This window comes from Lagenorhynchus albirostris, chromosome 1, assembly GCF_949774975.1.
Source record: "Lagenorhynchus albirostris chromosome 1, mLagAlb1.1, whole genome shotgun sequence".
Classification (NCBI taxonomy): domain Eukaryota; kingdom Metazoa; phylum Chordata; class Mammalia; order Artiodactyla; family Delphinidae; genus Lagenorhynchus; species Lagenorhynchus albirostris.
In genome coordinates this window covers 74620761-74638450 of record NC_083095.1, presented here as the reverse complement: position 1 = coordinate 74638450, position 17690 = coordinate 74620761, and the positions used below count along the sequence as shown (strand labels likewise).

Below are 17690 nucleotides of genomic sequence, written 5' to 3'. Positions count from 1 at the left end.
GCATGAGACCAGCAAAGGGGCCCGATGCTGAGCTGCCTGTGCCAGGTAAGATCCTCTCTGCCCTCATGCGCCTCTTTTTTTTTTAAAATAAATTTATTTATTTATTATTTTTGGCTCTGTTGGGTCTTTGTTGCTGCGCGCGGCTTTCTCTAGTTGCAGAGAGCAGGGGCTACTCTTTGTTGCGGTGTGCAGGCTTTTCACTGCGGTGGCCTCTCCTGTTGCGGAGCATGGGCTCTAGGTGCACGGGCTTCAGTAGTTGTGGCATGCGGGCTCCAGAGCGCAGGCTCAGTAGTTGTGGTGCACGGGCTTAGTTGCTCCGGGCATGTGGGATCTTCCCGGACCAGGGCTTGAACGTGGGTTCGAGCAGGCAGATTGGCAGGCGGATTCTTAACCACTGAGTCACCAGGGAAGCCCCATGCTCCTCTTAACCACTGTAATTTTGACTTGGGGTCTGTGCTCCCTTATCAGCCCAGTCCCTGCCCAACCTCTACTAACCCCATGCCTCCTGGCCCACAAGGCCTCCTCATTGGCCAAGAGCATAGACTGGGTGTTCTCTCCCTGAGAGGCCAGAAGTGAGGCCAGTCCTGTCTTAGAAGTTATCCCTCTGCTCTGGGCCTCCGCTTACAACTGGGCCTTTCTGCCCTGCTGCATCTAACCCTCTTTAGAGACTGGAACAGGGGCTCTCCTCTTCTGAAGGACTGCCGGAGTCATGGAAGGACACTCCGCAAGTCTTCTGCATTAAATCCTCACCCCCAGAAAGTCCACCCATACATACATCTTTTTATTAATCTAATTGTTCCAATCCACATCAGTCTAAGTAAAATCTTCCTGGACGTTTTAATCCTTCATCTACAAATGCTTGTTGCTCTGCTCAAGTACTGCCATATGCCAGTTGCTGTGCTGGGCCCTACAGAGAAAACAAATACAGATAAGGCACTATCCCTGCCCTCAAGCAGCTTACAATTGAGCTGGAGAGACAGGCCAAGTTGGAGGCAGCACTACCATGGCCAAAACAGCAGCAAACTATACCACATTCTGACTATCTAACTGCAAGCTATATCACGTGCTCTAAGAGTCTGAATGGAAGAGACAGAACATTTGGAAGACATGTTTTAGGAACTGGGCCTTGAAGGTTATACAATAGGCTGTAGATAGATGGGGGAAAGAAGGAAAAGAAATGTCTTGCGGCAAAACCACATGAGCAAATGTACAGGAGAAATGGTGGGCAGCCTGCCACATGATGAGGTAAAGACCCTCCCTGTACAGAAGGAAGCAAAATTTGGGAGGATGTCAAAGGGTCCCAAAACCAGACAAGAGCATTCTGCTTCTTAGTCCTTTATCACCTGGTGGCTCTCTGATGGAAATACTCAAGGAATTTGAGTCTTGATGTCATGACTCTACAGCTTGGTGGCCTTGTAAACTCAAGGCATGAATATAAATTCAATGGGGCTGTGCAAGCCTTTTACCTGGCACTCAGGCTCACTATTTTCTGGATGGAAGTCTATGGAGAAAGTCACTCTTAACCTCTCTTGTCTTTCTGAACCTCAGCTCTTCCCAATTATAAAAGGAGAATAAGGGCTTCCCTGGCTGCCCAGTGGTTAGGACTCTGCGCTTCCGGTGGGAACTAAGATCCTGCCTGCCATAAGGCGTGGCCAATAAATAGATAAATAAATAAAATGAGGATAATAATACCTATCCTGTAGGATAATCATGAGGACTAGATAAAAATGCAAATATCTTCATGATTATACAAATGAGCAGTGGGAAGTAATGCTTTTTACAAAAATTATTATTTTTCTTTTTTAAAAAATTTTTATTGGAGTATAGTTGATTTAGAAGCAATGTTTTTCTTTTGTTTTTGTTTTTGTTTGCGGTACGCGGGCCTCTCACTGTTGTGGCCTCTCCCGTTGCGGAGCACAGGCTCCGGACGCGCAGGCTCAGCGGCCATGGCTCACGGGCCTAGCTACTCTGCAGCATGTGGGATCTTCCCGGACCGGTGCACGAACCCGCGTCCCCTGCATCGGCGGGCGGACTCTCAACCACTGCGCCACCAGGGAAGCCCTAGAAGCAATGTTTTTTTGCAACCTGTGTCTGGTCCCTTATTCAGGCAACCATGTAACATGCTAATCTCTCAAAGCATGACACCACTCTGGAGATACAAATTTAAGTTGTGGTCCACAAAGTCCAACAGCCTCCCGCAAGACTCACAGGTAACCCATTATCGGATTTCTTGTTTGGGTAGTTTTGGGGGGAAGATTGGCAACTGAAGCCTAAGGGTGGTATTATACTACAGTTTCCCGTTTTTCTGTTCAAATTACAACTTTAGGCAGAGGACCTGTGCTGATTTAAAACACTATTCTGAAAGGAAACTGCCAGAGTAGGTAGGGCTAGGCTCTGGAGACCACAAAGACAGGTGCTATAGGAATGCTTGGGGGAGATTAGGGGGGATGCTTGCAAAGGACTATAACAGAGACTGCTCTGGGATTTTCCCTAGCCAGACCAAGCAAAGGGCACTAGGTATCCTGAAGGTACTTGAGGGGCCCACCTTGATTTTCCAAAGCCATCTGGTTGTAACCTGATTATAGAGTTTCAAGTATAAAGAGATTTGACCAGTGGGATTTGTTTTCCTGAAAGGTAGCCTGACTGTGTGTGACCTAGGACCTTGTAAACCTGGGACTTTAGCCCAGGAACAATGAAGGTTTATTTTCACCATTGCCCCACCATCAGTTCTGCCCCTGTAAATCTCGAGCATTCTCAAAGTTGGGGAGGAGAATTAGGTCAGGTAGAAAGTCAAGTATGTAGGCATCCAGAGGAATGGGAAGCTATCAAGTTCTAAGGCCTCTACAGGTTATCATTTCATTGAATCCTCACAACATCCCCGAGACAGGTACTACTGTTATCATCTCCTTTCTAAAAGGGAGGAGTCTGAGTTAGAGAAGTAACACCTAAGCTTACTCAGCTGGTTTGTGGCAGAAGAGAGATCGGAACCACTTGGTGTTGTTCTAGAGTATGATCTTTCTGCTACAGGGTGGAGGTCCCCTGGTTGGGCCCAGGAAGTGGGAGAAGGAGGCTAATTCTCAGCACCATTCATTTTAAACAGGTAGGCTTCAGGATGCTTGAAAGCTGACTCAAGTTCCCATCCTTTCTGGAATATTGGCAAGAGTCTGACAAGTCTCTGATTTCCAAGGTCATTGTTTCCCTCTTGCAATCCAGCACCGACTGGCTCTTTTCCAATCTTCAGGCACCTCATCCACCCACTGCCCTCAAAAATAACTGCTTAATGGGTCTCCAGTAACTCCACCCAACTCCTTAAGGGCTCCTGAGAGCAGATCGTCTCGGAGAGCCAAGAGAACTCATCCAACTTTTAAAAGTGATCTTTGATCATCTCTTTCCTTGCCTCCATCTTCCCACACGATCTAAGTTGACTGGTCTGCTTCACCTCACACACAGCTCTCTCAACCAAGAACACACTTTGAGGGGTTTCCCTGGCGGCGCAGTGGTTAAGAATCCGCCTGCCAATGCAGGAGACACAGGTTCGAGGCCTGGTCCGGGAAGATCCCACATGCTGTGGAGCAACTAAGCCCATGCACCACAACTACTGAGCCTGCACTCTAGAGCCTGCGAGCCACAACTACTGAGCCCGTGTACCACAACTACTGAGCCTGCGTGCCGCAACTGTAAAGGCCTGTGCGCCTAGAGCCCGTGCTCTGCAACAAGAAGCCACTGCAATGAGAAGCCTTCACACTGCAACGAAGACACAATGCAGCCAAAAAAAAAAAAAAAAGAATACACTGCAAGCAATCAATTCTGGATATAGAGTGCAAAAGTTGGGAGGGAAGGGGGGGATATCTGAAGTCAGAAGATTCAGACACACAGCTTCAGATCAGAACTCCTTTCCTGCATTCAGCTCATGACTACTGACTTCACCTGGTTGTCATGGAAACATCAGTCTCTCGTGGTGGCAAGCAGCACTTTAGAAAGCTTCACAGGCTACCATGGTAACACCAAAAAGAGTAAAGCTGCCTCCTCTCTTCCAGCGGTGAGGAAGAAATGGACGAGACTGCTAGGAAAAGCAGGCTAGAAGGGACAGCCTCTGGAAAGCCTGGCTCTGACTTGAACTGAGGGGAATTAATTCAACTCAACAGATACGAAATATGTGCAAACAAAACAGTAATGAATGGGCTTCCCTGGTGGCGCAGGGTTGAGAGTCCGCCTGCCGATGCAGGGGATGCGGGTTCGTGCCCCGGTCCGGGAAGATCCCACATGCCACCGAGCGGCTGGGCCCATGAGCTATGGCTGCTGAGCCTGCGCGTCCGGAGCCTGTGCTCCGCAATGGGAGAGGCCACAACAGTGAGAGGCCCGCGTACAGCAAAAAAAAAAACCAGTAATGAAAAAGACACATCTATGACTGGCTTCATCAAGCTATAACCATCTAGTAACAGAGTTTACAAAGAACTGTAAATAAAGTCAGAATAAGACCTACATAGGACCAAGAATACTGAAAAGGAAAATCAACTTCAACTAGGAAATCATCAGTCTTAAAGGACAGGATTTTGACCAGTAAAGAGGGGCAGGAAAAGAGGACAAGACAGTAGACATGGAAGTGGAAGAATTCAGGATATACTGAGAACTATGAGTAAAGAGACAGCAAAAGTGACACTTCCCCATGACTCCAAGGCTTTGGCTTCCACAGTGTTGCTGAGGCAGGTTAAGATTAAGATCAAGGGATCTGAAGCTAGACTGGACTGAAATCCCAAACTTGCTAACTGCATTATCGGGGGACAAGTTACTTAACCTTTGGGGTATCAGTTTCCTCATTAACAAAGTAAAGATAATAAAAGAATCTACTTCAGAGGGGTCGTTGTGAGGATTAAACAATTCAATACATATAAAATGATTAGAACAATGCCTAACCCACACCAAATCCTGCATAAACGTAAATTCTCATTAATTGTTAACCGCTCCACTTTTTGGTGCCAGGACAGCCTCTTCGCACTGTCCAAGTAATACTCCCCCCCACTTAATTTTTTCCAGTTGCAGCATGCAAGCTTCTTGGTTGCGGCATGCATGCAGGATCTAGTTCCCTGACCAGGGATCGAACCTGGGCCGCCCTGCATTGGGAGCGTGGAGTCTTACCCACTGGACCACCAGGGAAATCCCTGTCCAAGTAATACTTCCTGATTCGCACCAGACTCTTGAATAGAAAACAGGGGCTGTGACAGAATACCTCCAAGTTTTTAGCTCATTTCCCTTCCTTAGAAGCACCAAGACTAAAGGTTCATAGGTCACAACCCTGCTTCCACTGGTAGCCCACAGAGCCTAAGAAAGAAGTAGGGTGAATCCCAATGTAAAGAACACAGCAGTTTAAAGAACAGGGAGGAATGCCACTGCCTTAGAAAAGAGAGAAGTGGAGGCTATAAGCCGAAAGTCAAGTGAAAAATCCCATTTAGAATTGAGGACTCGTGGGGAAATTCTAACTGCGCTGGGAACAGACCTGGGTAACAGTCTCATCTCTACTCCCACCTTAGCCACCATGCTCAGGCAGGAGGTTGAGGGAGGCTCCTTTACATTAGGCTGGGCCCAGAGGCTGTTCACTGCCCCTTCTCTCCACTCCAACCACCCTCTACAGAAGAATGAATAATAAGAAGGCACTGAGTCACACGCAGTGACACTGGCTGTTACCCACTAGACGTTGTCACCTTATGTAGGTTAAGACTAGAAGAGAAGTTGTCTTTGACATTCCCTTACTTCCACCCTTGTCTCTCTCCCAGCAAAAAGCTACGCAAGCCTCTAAGAACAAGGAGCAAGGAAGAACTGAGGTGGAAGGACCCAAAATGCAGGAAGGCCAAAGCAGCTAGGAATGGGAGTATAAGGAAACTGAGCAGTGCGGGGGGGCCCACCTGAGGGCAGGAAGCAAGGCCTGGGGGTACCTACAGTTTGAAGATGTTCAAGACTGCCATGAGGAGGCCTGGCCCATAGCCTCAGGAGGATGCATAAAAATGGTCTGCACTGAGGTCAGGTTGCCTTAGCAGCTGCATCAATAACTGCAAAGGACTGGGCCTTAGTCAGCTGCTCCTACCTGAAAATAACGTGGCCTCCTTCCCTTCTCCCAGGTCCAGAGAGCAAATTAGTACAGGGAAGGGGTAGGGGTGACAGTGGGTGAGACTGCAGCAGCCTGGAAGTCCCTCCAGAGTCCCAGTGGCCTTTTATGCCACAAGTAGGTTTCAGGTACTTAACACTGCAGTGTAAAGAGCAACGTCATAAGCTAACCACTAAAAAACCATCATTCTGCTTAGAAGCCTTAACTGACAAGTTAAAACCTAGCAGCAATTATCCAAATTTTTAGCATGACAATACACTCTCAACATTCTGTTGCACAGAGACCAGTAAAGAATGGAGGAAGCCCACAGAGCCCTGTCCCTGAACTTCAGACCTTCTCCTTTTGGTTGGTCCCTAGTTGGTGAGCCAGGCTCTGGACTAGCCCCTTGTTCTAAGCCTTACAAAGCAGGCAGAGGAAGGTGTGCCCTCACCTTTGGAAGGGCCATGTGTGGAATACTCAGCTCCCTGGAAATTCATCAATCGGACTCAGGCCTGTGTTATCAAAGCCATTGGAAAGAAGAGTTGGGGGGACTGAAAGGGCAAACAATGACAGACTTAAGGCCTGGGGAGCCCTGATGTATAATGCCCAAACCCCTTTGGATATTGGACTGGATGTCTACTGCATAAAGGTCCAAAGGCGGGTACAGAGCTCAACAAAGTAAGAATGGTGAGCTTAGAAGGCTTCTCTGGTACATAAGCTCCTCAGGATCATGAAACACCCTTAGAGCAAGGTGCAGAATGTGCTACTGTCACACTGCCATCTGGTGGAAAGACAAGATCTGTCCCCAGGCAGAGAGAGGGAGCCTGGAGGTCTGTCCACTAGGCAGGGAGGTTTGGAGATAATCAAGATAAAGACAGAAGGAGACCACGGGGCATAAAGACCACGGGAGTATAAAGCAGATACAGATGGCATGTGTGCCTTTTGTCTGTTTTTCTTTCTAAAGATCAGATATTTAAAAAATTAAAATAAAGAAAAGAAAACTTAATAGCATTACAAATGTTTTATATCCCTAGAACCATTCGTGGTTTTGGCTCAGGAGAAGTTAACGTCAGACAGACACACCACTGGACCGAGACCACACATGGGCAGCCGCCGCCACAACCGTGGGACCTGCCTTTTGTACAAAGTTTATATATATATATATATATATTTATATTTATGTACACAGACACAAGGGTATAAAATACAGTGAGAAGGACTCACGTGTGCCCAGCTGGGCCTGAGCCCACAGTCTCCAGAGGCACATGGAAGTGGTGGAGAGAAGCAGCCTCCCCTCCATCCTCCCACCCTGGGCCAAAGGAAGGACAACTACACAAAGGAAGATGGAAGATACCAGAAAGGTACCCCACCTTTCACTGAACTCCCGAATGCCCCTAAGACATCCAAAATGGCTGGCAGGAGAGATCATTCCCACACCTCCCAGCAAGATGTTGAGCCCACAGTAGCAGTTCTGGCCCCAAGCTAAGGTTTAAGGCAGGCTTCCCAACACACGTCTGTGCTATCTTCCAGGGCCCTTGTAGCAGCAAGCCAGCACTTTCAAGGTTCACTCCCTCAAACCCCAAAGTCCTCACAGACCAGAGGTCTTAAAGGTTTTCCGTGACAGACTGTACAGTAAAGGTACAGGCAGGCAAAGAGCGGTTAGTTCCTTCAGTTAATGCCCTATGGCCTTCCCAATGGGGGAGGAATCAAGGAATCAGTAAGAGGTGGTTGTAAAGGGCAAGGAAGGTCATCCCAGGAGACGATAAATACAGAGAAACAGATGTTCAATTCAAGTGCAGATTCTGTTCTCTTCAACTGGCAGCTTTGCTCACCAGAGTCCATTCCCACTGCGGCTGAGGTGGGCAGGAGCTCTTCTTGGTGTCCTAGGGGGTCCCAGTTCCCCCACCGTCAATGTTCACACCCTCAGGATGGTTTGGTCCACAGAATGGAGAGAAGGGGCCATGGAAGGGTAGACGTGGAGAAGGGAGTGGCAGGACCCAGAGGCACAGGTAGGCAGTGGACTGCGCCACTAATTACCTGTGGCATGGAGAAGATGTAAACGGGAAGCTGGAGGAAAGAAAGTTAACTGTGAACACTGAAATGAGCTGGGCCTTGAGACTCACATGGTTTGGCGGGTAAAGAGGCTGGAAAGCTGGAAGCACTGGGAGGCGATTGCCTGGGAGGCGAGGTTCAGGGCCGGACTCAGAGCTGGAACAAAGAGAGACAAGGGAGTTAGCACAGAGCATTCCTGCCTTCCAGGCCCGACCCTTCTCTCCCTTTCCCAAGTCCAAGCCTACCCGTCAAAGCCGCTGGGTTCAGGGCCCCCAAAGGAACTGCTCCATTCAGTTGCAAGGCAGCAGCTTGGGCAACAGCAGCAGTGGTCGGCAGCTGGATTCCAGAGCCTCAGAGGAAAAGACGAGGTGGGGTTAAGTCCTAACCCTTGATGTAAAATTCAACGCCATGTTCTTCACTCTGCAGAGAAGCCCTACCTTCTGCCAATTTGGCCATGAGCTGCAAACGTCCACCCGCTGATCCCAGATCCAGATCCTGGTCTCCATCAGGAAAAGTGATGTCTGTGCCACCATCCAGTCGCTCGGTCACATGGCCAACCCTCATAGGCCGACCAGCAAGCTCAAAGCCATTCAACTGTTCCAGGGCCCGGCGGGCACACTCAGAGTCAGAGAACTACAAGAAACCCAGGTCATATCAGGTACCTCCTGGCCACAGACATGCTCTCAAAGCCCCACTAATACTCTCTCGTCCTACTGTCCCATGAAAATTGCATGCTCACTGTGGCTCAAACTTTTCTTTCCCAGGGAATGTGACCTAAGATCCCCATGCCCGCAAATAGTTCTCTAAAAAAGACCTTTTCCAGCTGACTCAAGGGCAATCGCTTTTCAATCTCCAGCTCCACTGAGAACCTAACAGTGCATCATTTGTAGGGAGCCCAGCCTGATAGGCTGTTTCACAAATGGACATATCAAATGGAAGTAAGACAGGCGGAGATCCAAGGCTCCTGAGCTTTAATTTCAGCCCTCAGGACTAGTAAGTTTCAGTCCTTAGTCAAGAACCAGGAACGTGGAACTCCAGAGCCCAGGCTCAGGAAGGTGCACACCCTGGTACTGAAAGCGAGACTGCACCCCCACTCCCACCCCACCCCAGTGCGGCTGACTCTGGCCCACTGGCCAGAAGGCCTCTACTCTCTCATCCCTTCCAGCAGCAGCACTAGCAGCAGCCTGGCATAAAGAGGATTCCCAGTCTGCTGTTTATGTGTCAAGGGTGTTGACCTAAAAGGCAGGAACACAAGGGCAAAAAGGCCCCACAGAAGCCTTTCTGCATCTGAGACACACAGGGAGCTAGAAAAGGTACTTGCCACCATGAACAGCACAGCTGGCTTTATTTACTCTGGTATTACCTGTCCTAGGGCCTGGCATGTGGTACTGACAGTTCCTAGGCAGGTGGTATAGGTGGCTTGCTTTTACCAGATACTTCTGAGATGAGCAATTCCCACGGTAGAACACAACCTACCTCCCCTCTGCCCTGCAGGCAACTGGGGGGGTGTATGCTGCCTAGATTGAGCCCAGAAAATATCAGCTTCTATTAGACTTTGTGGCTGGCAGCCAGTCCTAGCCTGGAGTCACATGGGGCTGGAAGAACCAGTTATGGGAATTGGAAACAATTTTGTTGGAGTGTCAGGAAAAGGTGAGACTTGCCCACTATTAGGTGGCCTTACTGTTTTCCCTATAGTGGTATTTAAATATAAAGATATTTCTCAGTGGGGAAACTGCTTCAAACTGGGTAGGACCAGAGAGAAGTATATACCTTCTTATTCCCACCCCATCATGAAAATATACCAATTCTATAAAGCACATCTATAAAGGCCCGTACCTAACCTCCCTCATGCCCCCAACCTCTTAGCTGCAGCCTGGAATCGTTACTATTACCCAGAGAGCAAGCTGTAGCACCAGGTAAGCTGGTTGACCTCCTGGACACCCCATACCAGTGCCACTGACAGAGTGTAGGAGCAAAGCCATGATCTCAAGCAATGCACTCATCTCAAGGGGCAGAAGGCTAGTCCAAGCTTCAGGCACCAGGGTTTATGGGTCATTTAGACAGTCCCTATGGGAGGAGGATGAAGCTAAGCTGCAAAATCAGACAAGTGGACAAACCTAAACTAAAATTAAAAAGTTGAAGACTAGAGACTCACCGTAATAAAACCATAACCTTTAGAGCGGCCTGTATCTGAGTCCTTCATCAGGACAATATTATCAATCTGCAGAATAGAGAAAAATAATCAATAATCTTTTGGCTAAGCCACACCTTTGATCTTTCCTACCCAAACTGTTCTATTTTTTTGGCCATGTGCAGCATGTGGCACATGGGATCTTAGTTTCCCAACCAGGGATCAAACCTGCGCCCCCGAAGTGGAAGCATGGAGTCTTAACCACTGGACCGCCAAGGAAGTCCCCTACCCAGATTGTTCTAAATACCTCTAACTTTCTAACCAACCCATTACAGCTCTCCAAATCATTTTAAAAATGAGATAAAGCCCATCACTTTCCCAAACACTTTTTCTGACTCATCTTACTTCATATGGACCCCATTATTTGATTTCATGGTGCCTAATTTGTCTCCTGAGCAGTATGAATACAGAGATGGAGCCCAACTCCTCCAGCATGGACCCACATGGCCATTGTTAAACACGCAATGGGTTAATCATGGTCAGACAGAACGAGAAGGTACACTCGCCCTCCCCACTTTTTCCGATTCCCTTCAGAGGTTTCCCTCACTTTCTACTCACTTTGCCAAAGGGCTCAAAGATGCCCCGGAGCATGTCCTCGGTGATATTGAAGTGCAGGGAGCCCACGTAGAGGCGCATTGGTCCACCACTGCCCTTCTGCAGGTTGTTGGCCATGGCTGCCAGTCGGTTTTTCTCAGCCTGTGGAAGAAGGAAATGATGGGTCATGCCCCACACCTACCACCATTATCTCCATCTTCTTATGTCCATTTCTCAGGCTGCTCACCTGTGAGGCCTGTACAATGATAGGCACTCCCAGCAGCCGCTGTCCGGTCAGCCCAATGGCAAGTGGCACAGACTGGATCTCACAGAATTCCACATAGGCAATGCCCTTAGAACGACGTGAGTTCCGATCTGAGATGATACGTACATCTCGAACCTATCCAGGGCAAAAAGAAAATCCTGAATTGGGCATAAAGGGGGATGGATAGAAGACAGGCTTCTCAGAGACAACTAAGAGGGGGAAGAGGTTTACCTTGCCAACAGCCGAGAAAAAGTCCTCCAGGTCCCGAGGCCGAATGCGGGCAGCTAACTGCATACAGAACACCGTGCGGGCATCCCGCTCCTCAGGACTCAGATTATCAACTGGCTCCCTAAAGAGTGAGCAAAATCGTCGAGACCCTCCCTGCCAGTACATGGTCATCATTCTTCAGCTACCCTCAAGTACTACACATTCCTGTGGTTTGGCTCAAACCGCTTTTTATTCATAACTCACAATCCCTAAAAGAGTGCTCATTGTCACTCACCTGACTGGGCTCTTTTCCCGGAAATGAGGACTCTTACTGTGTCCATACCTACGCCTACGGAACAGAGAACAACCAAACTGAAAACCGTGTCACCCACCTTTATCCACACTGGCCCAGTGCTGGGTCTTCCACCATGAGAAAACCAGATTACAGCACCTCATCGCACATGCCAATTCTGAGTATCACCCCTCCAGTAACTGGGTCTCCTGCCTACCCCAAAACATGATACAAAGGTGATCTTATAAGCAAAAGGTGATACCCAGTGGCAAGCGGTGGACTCCTGTAGCGCACACGATCCTCACGACGTCGGTCTCGACTTCGTGACTCACTACTATGTCGACGTTCCCAGCTACGGCTGCGGTGACGACGCTGCCGATCTCGACTCCGGCTCCGACTGCTTCTCCGCCTATGACGGTCTCGACTACGACTGTGGACGGCAATGACTATTAAGCTCCTTAAAGAACAATCCAACCTTTCTGGCCTTTAATGTATAGCTTTCCCTGGTATCTTTCCACTTATAATTCTCAAAACCCAAGCGGCCCCAGAATGACTGACCTGCGTTTTCTATCCCTGCTTTTACTATGGCTCCGACTCCTCTTCTTCCTGTGAAAGAGAGCATAAACTCTTACTACTGAGGTTTCATCACCTCTCCCAAGAATAAGAAATGACACTAAAGCAAAGGTGAAACAGAAAGCAGTGAAAGACCAAAGCCTAGAAGACAGTATGGCAGAAGTTCACAGCAATGGCATGACATCAGTTTACACAGAGCACTGAATGCTGTCAGGCATCTGAAATGGCCATTTTCCCCCACAAAACCAAGCAAAAGCTCATGTTTCCAAATCAGAGATCCTCTTGCTATTTTACTCAAGTGAAATACTACATCGACGCTAGGACTGATCCACAAGTCTATCCACAAATCTACACTGGCAAGCGAAGACTAGAAGATCATTAACCCAGGTCACCATCATTCCCATGACCCAGTGGAGCCATTACTAAAAGTCAGAAGTCTTACCAGCAACCACCTCCCTGTTCTGGCTGTTTCTATAATGGACACAGTTGCTTCCCTTCCTCAAGCTGCCAACCCATTTTCCTCAGGCCACACTCACCTGCCTGCCTCCCCACTGGCGCTGCTCCCACTGGTGCCACTGCCACTGCTGCCGGTACAGCTGGTGCTGTTGGTGGTGTTACTAGGGCTCTCCTTTTCAACCTCGTTAGTTTGCTGCTCATCCTGAGGGGTTCGCCAGGAAAATGACACAAGGTACCAGGTGGCAGACACACAGATTCCATTGGGCAAAGAAAGAAGTGGACAAGGAAGAAAGCTCATGAAATCGAAGCTCTCAATCTAAACAGTTTCTAAGCACCTGGATCTCCTAACAAAAAGAATAAGAGAAGAAGGAAGGAAACTACCCAAAAAGATCAGATTTTGAAGTCAAACCTTTAGCTACCCCAACATCTGTTCCACTAACATTTCCCTGGAGAGTGAGAAATGAGAGTTATGTCTGAGATACACTGACCTTCTACTGTGTCACTGAGAGCTGTGAGCAAAGCACTGGTTCCCACCGCAACTTCATGTCCCCTCCACCCCCAGTTTTTGGGGCCCTTTCTGTAAGCATGGCCCTTGAGTATCGGTCTCCAGCAGAGCTTACTAAAAGATTATGCCTTGAGCTTCCCTGGTGGCACAGTGGTTGAGAGTCCGCCTGCCGATGCAGGGGACACGGGTTTGTGCCCTGGTCCGGGAGGATCCCACATGCCGCGGAACGGCTGGGCCCGTGAGCCGTGGCCGCTGGGCCTGCGCGTCCGGAGCCTGTGCTCCACAACGGGAGAGGCCACAACAGTAAGAGGCCCGTGTACCGCAAAAAAAAAAAAAAAAAAAAAAAAAGATTATGCCTTTTATGAAAGCCACTGCACATAATAAACAAACAGAGAAAGAAGATTCACAAAACGTTGAAACTGATGATCCACAAGTGCTTTTCCTTACCAGCCCAATTCCAAGAGTGAGATGGGGAATCTTACCTCCTCTTTTTTATAGGGAGCCTCCAGCATGGCCTCAATCACTATATCAAAGTCATCGGATGCCATTGTAGCAGATCTGAGAAGAGGACATCAATACATAAGAACCTCATTTATATTTTTCCTCCCCTTCCAGCACCCCACATTCCCTCCCCCCTCCAAGAAACAGACTTCAGGATATACAGTTCTGTTTCTTGAACTCCAAAGGTACCTTACCCGCTGTTGTTTACCCTATGTTTATTTTTGTACCTTACAGATCTGAACGAGTTCTGCTTTGTGGCTTAGAAAAGGTCAGGGGTCTAGAAGAAAACTGAATATCTAGGTAGAGACAAAATACAATATAGACCCTGTCCTGTGAAAAGAAAATGTTGGTACTCAAAATTACTACTTATTTTACAACGGACACTTGGCCTCCATTCTACTGTTCAAAATTCTGAATAAATAATTGGTTTAAACATAAATTGGCACATATTTCCAATAAAAAGGTAAGAACGCATGACTAAAAATTAGGAGCAAGAGAAAGCAATACCAGAATAATGCAGATTAGTCCTAAGCTTTTCCCCACACCACCGCCCAACACAAATAATGAGGGGATTCATCATTAAGCATTTTCTGTACAATACCGACCAGAGTTTGGGTAACTCAGAAAGACCATGATTAAGATAGGCTTAACCAGTCCCACTTTGAAGCCTTTCTGTCTAGGAAGGTACAGTAGGACTTCTCGCCTACCCCAAGCTTTCACATCTAGCAATGGTCTTTCCCAAGTCTGTCCACCACAGGTCTATAAGTAAAAAAAAACAGAAGACACCAAACAAAATCAATAGGATAAATTATTCAGAAATTACTGGTCTGAAATTATCAATATACATAACATGGATGAATCTCAAAATAATTATGCTGAGTGGAAGGAAACAGGTTAAAAAAAGCACACATACTGTATGATTTCATTTACATAAAATTCTAGAAAATGCAAACTAACCTGTAGTGACAGAAAGCAGACCAGTGGTTACCTAGGGCTAAGAATAGGTGGGAAGGGGCTCGGATGAAAGGATTATAAAAGGGCATTTTGGAATTTGGGGGGTGATGGTTTCATGGGTGTTAACTCATATCAAAACACATCAAACTGTACACTTTAATGTGTACAGTTATATTTTATATCAATTATATCTTAATAAAGCTGAAAAAAAACTAATCTAAATACTTTCTATACAAGGAGGTTAATCATAATTAGACTTTCCATATCCTCAAGAGCTTCGTCCTCTTTAAAGCAGCTAATGCATCATCCAATCATGCTGTCTTGGTTGCCCTCAGAGTCCATAGCCTATTTTGATGATTTAATAAAAGTAATCATTATATCAATATCTATCATTTATAGTACCTAATATTGCTAGGCACTATGCTAAACATGTTACAGAGATAAGATTCTTGGAAAGAGCCAACCAATAAAACTTACTTGGAGCCAAATTTAAGGCTTACAATGGAAACCAAACCAAAATAAAATAGGTGTGTCTAAAAACCAGTGAACTCAATCTCTTATACTAACACCTTACATTTATTTAACAATCAATGGTAACATATGCTACAAGCAAATACTGGATCTAATGCACAGATGAGGGACTTCCCTGGTGGTCCAGCAGGTAAGACTCCGTGCTCCCAATGCAGGGGGCCCAGGTTCGATCCCTGGTCAGGGAACTAGATCCCACATGCATGCTGCAAGTAAAAAGCCCATATGCCGCAACTAAAGATCCCACGTGCCTGAACTAAGACCCGGCACAGCAGAAAGGAAGTGGGGGGGGAGGGAAGAAGGAAAGAAGGACGGAAGAAAGATTTTAAAAATGCACAGATGAAAAAACTGAGGTTCTGTGAACTGCCCAAGGTCACAAAGCTCAAATGGAGGAGCTGACCCTTGATCATAAATCTTCCGACTCTTAAGTCTAATATTCTAACAGGTTACTGCTCTCTCATGTGGTTTATAACTTAAACCCTAAAGGAAATTTAAAAAAGAAAAGTACACAGCTTACCAAGATGTCTATTTTTAAATATATACTGACCTGAAGAATTAATGTTCTGATAGATATATCAAAAGAATCAGTCCCATTAGTCACACCTATTGTGTGGCTTACAGATACTCAGCGTGTAACAGTATATGCTACAAAACATTAGAAACCAGGCTGACTTTAATATATGCTATCTGATTTTAATATATGCCAGCATATATCTTAACATATGCTACTGTGGGAAAAAAACGGTTCTAAAAGTAAGTTTTTGATCTACAAGCTCTGTTCCTTTCATTTATTTTTTTTTTTTGCACTACGCGGGCCTCTCACTGCTGCGACCTCTCCCGTTGCGGAGCACAGGCTCCGGACATGCAGGCCCAGCGGCCACAGCTCACGGGCCCAGCCACTCCACAGCATGTGGGATCTTCTCGGACTGGGACACGAACCCGTGTCCCCTGCATCGGCAGGCGGACTCTCAACCACTGCGCCACCAGGGAAGCCCCTTTCGTTCATTTTGGCTGCCAAATCTATACAAATTTTCTAAGTGTCATAACGCTTCTCTTTTTTACAGTCTGCCTTTAACTCTCCAAATGAAATGCTTCAAGAACTGCTCTTTGTTGAGTGCTAGTACAGCATAGGGATAACTTAACACCAAAAAAAACTTTCATGTAAGTTGACAAATGAACCCCTTCCTATGGAATAAAGTTTTCAGACTTCAGAAACAAATGAATGAATCTATTTAAGCACAGACATATATAACACCAGCACACTCTGAAACTTGCAATCTTGCTGGGTTTAGTCTTTCTAGATGTCCTAAAAACAGAATGTCCCAAACACTATGTGCTTTCACGTTGGGAGTTTTCAAACTCTTTGAGTCCTAACTTATGGATCAAAGTCCACTCAATCCCATACATTAAAATATTATAGTGCTTTCTTCCAACCCTGCTTCAAAAACTACGTTAGAGGCCCATAATCACGGCACTACGTGGACCTTGTCATAGCACAGACAAGGCCCAAGCCAGCACTTAGGCCCCACTGCCGCGGGGGCAAAGGAGAGTGAAGAACCACTGTCAGCCCCATCAGGCAGAATTCACCAAACGCTGGAGTCCCAGGGGTGATGGTAGCGCCATCTCCTGGGTCGGGTAACTGAGCTGGGCACAAACATCTCCAAACTGAGGACAGCTTAATTAAGAAAAACAAACAATGAGAAAGATAAAAACATTCCCCATGTTGTGTAACAGCCAAGGCCACGCTTCAAAAAATGGTCCTACAAGTTACCGACAGGCAGCATCTCTGCGAGGGCCAGTGTCCCGATTCTAAACCCTCGTATGTGGCCCCATTATGCTCCTCTACCGCCACAGGATGTGTGGGCACAGTGGCCAACATACTGAACAGGAGTCTTTGAGAGGCTGAAGATTGAGGAAGAAGCCTCAATTCCCTCATCTCTGAGTGGTGGCACTAGGGGCTGAAAACGGATCCCACATGTCCTCTCAGACCGTGGTGGGTCGATGCTCCCTCACAGTGTGGGACACCCTAAATGTCAAGGCTGCGGGGACCTGGAAAGAGATCAGTCATTGGGACCCTTGAAACAGCATCTTCATCGCTAAAGGATGTAGCCACGAGGGTGCCGATGGACTACAGTTAGGTAGCGAACACTTCCAGATCAAAGTAAACAAAAAATGTTTTTAATTTTAAGTTTGCCCAATTCTGCTCTTGACGCCATTTTCTGCCTGTGACGTCAGGGGGAGGCGCCGTGCGACAACGTCACGCATAGGTGACGTTTCGGGGGGCACACGGTTTCGGGGTTTCTTACCAGTTCCGGGTCCCCGCAGGGTGGGGGGGGTCCCGGTTCCCTTCGTTCCTTTGGGTGTGTCGGGGGACGCGAAGCACGACTCCCTTCCAGAGACTCAGCAGTAAGAACCCCACTACAACTGGAGCTGCTCCTCTTCCCGCAAAATGGCGGCAGCTCCGCTGTCTTCCAGAACCTTTCCCAATCTGCGCAGGCGCCGAAACATTCAGGTGGCGGAATTAATCTCACGGGTTTCGCGGCAACACTCCAA

The 17690-nt window shown here is 47.4% G+C and overlaps 2 protein-coding genes across 8 annotated transcripts in view; one reads left to right on the top strand and one right to left on the bottom strand.

Moving 5' to 3' along the window:
- The window catches only part of REM2 (RRAD and GEM like GTPase 2), a 120444-nt gene that overhangs the window by 7729 nt on the left and 95025 nt on the right, over positions 1-17690 (top strand). The window lies entirely within an intron of this gene.
- Positions 761-17614, bottom strand: RBM23 (RNA binding motif protein 23). Of its 7 annotated transcripts, XM_060145963.1 has the most exons (15): positions 17444-17614; positions 14363-14414; positions 13637-13712; positions 12730-12851; positions 12179-12226; positions 11883-12050; positions 11624-11677; positions 11353-11470; positions 11104-11256; positions 10881-11018; positions 10287-10352; positions 8569-8764; positions 8377-8481; positions 8203-8287; positions 761-907 (listed from the first exon to the last, which is right to left on the bottom strand). In XM_060145963.1, exons 3-15 carry the CDS (start codon positions 13700-13702, stop codon positions 850-852), a joined length of 1377 nt encoding a protein of 458 aa, XP_060001946.1. In that variant the 5' UTR covers positions 13703-13712; positions 14363-14414; positions 17444-17614; the 3' UTR covers positions 761-849. The 7 variants fall into 7 exon arrangements, with proteins under 7 accessions (XP_060001946.1, XP_060001932.1, XP_060001929.1 ...); XM_060145949.1 differs by having other exon boundaries at positions 13883-17614; XM_060145946.1 differs by having other exon boundaries at positions 13637-16812.

Bases quoted from the DNA above. Each gene is read 5' to 3' on its own strand.
- RBM23 (XM_060145949.1), bottom strand. From the start codon at position 13,702: ATGGCATCCGATGACTTTGATATAGTGATTGAGGCCATGCTGGAGGCT. The intron at 11,257-11,352 runs GTAAACCTCTTC...TGCCCTGGATAG, and splicing joins TTTTCTCGGCTGTTGGCAAG to GTTCGAGATGTACGTATCAT. The intron at 8,482-8,568 runs GTAGGGCTTCTC...TTTTCCTCTGAG, and splicing joins CATGGCCAAATTGGCAGAAG to GCTCTGGAATCCAGCTGCCG.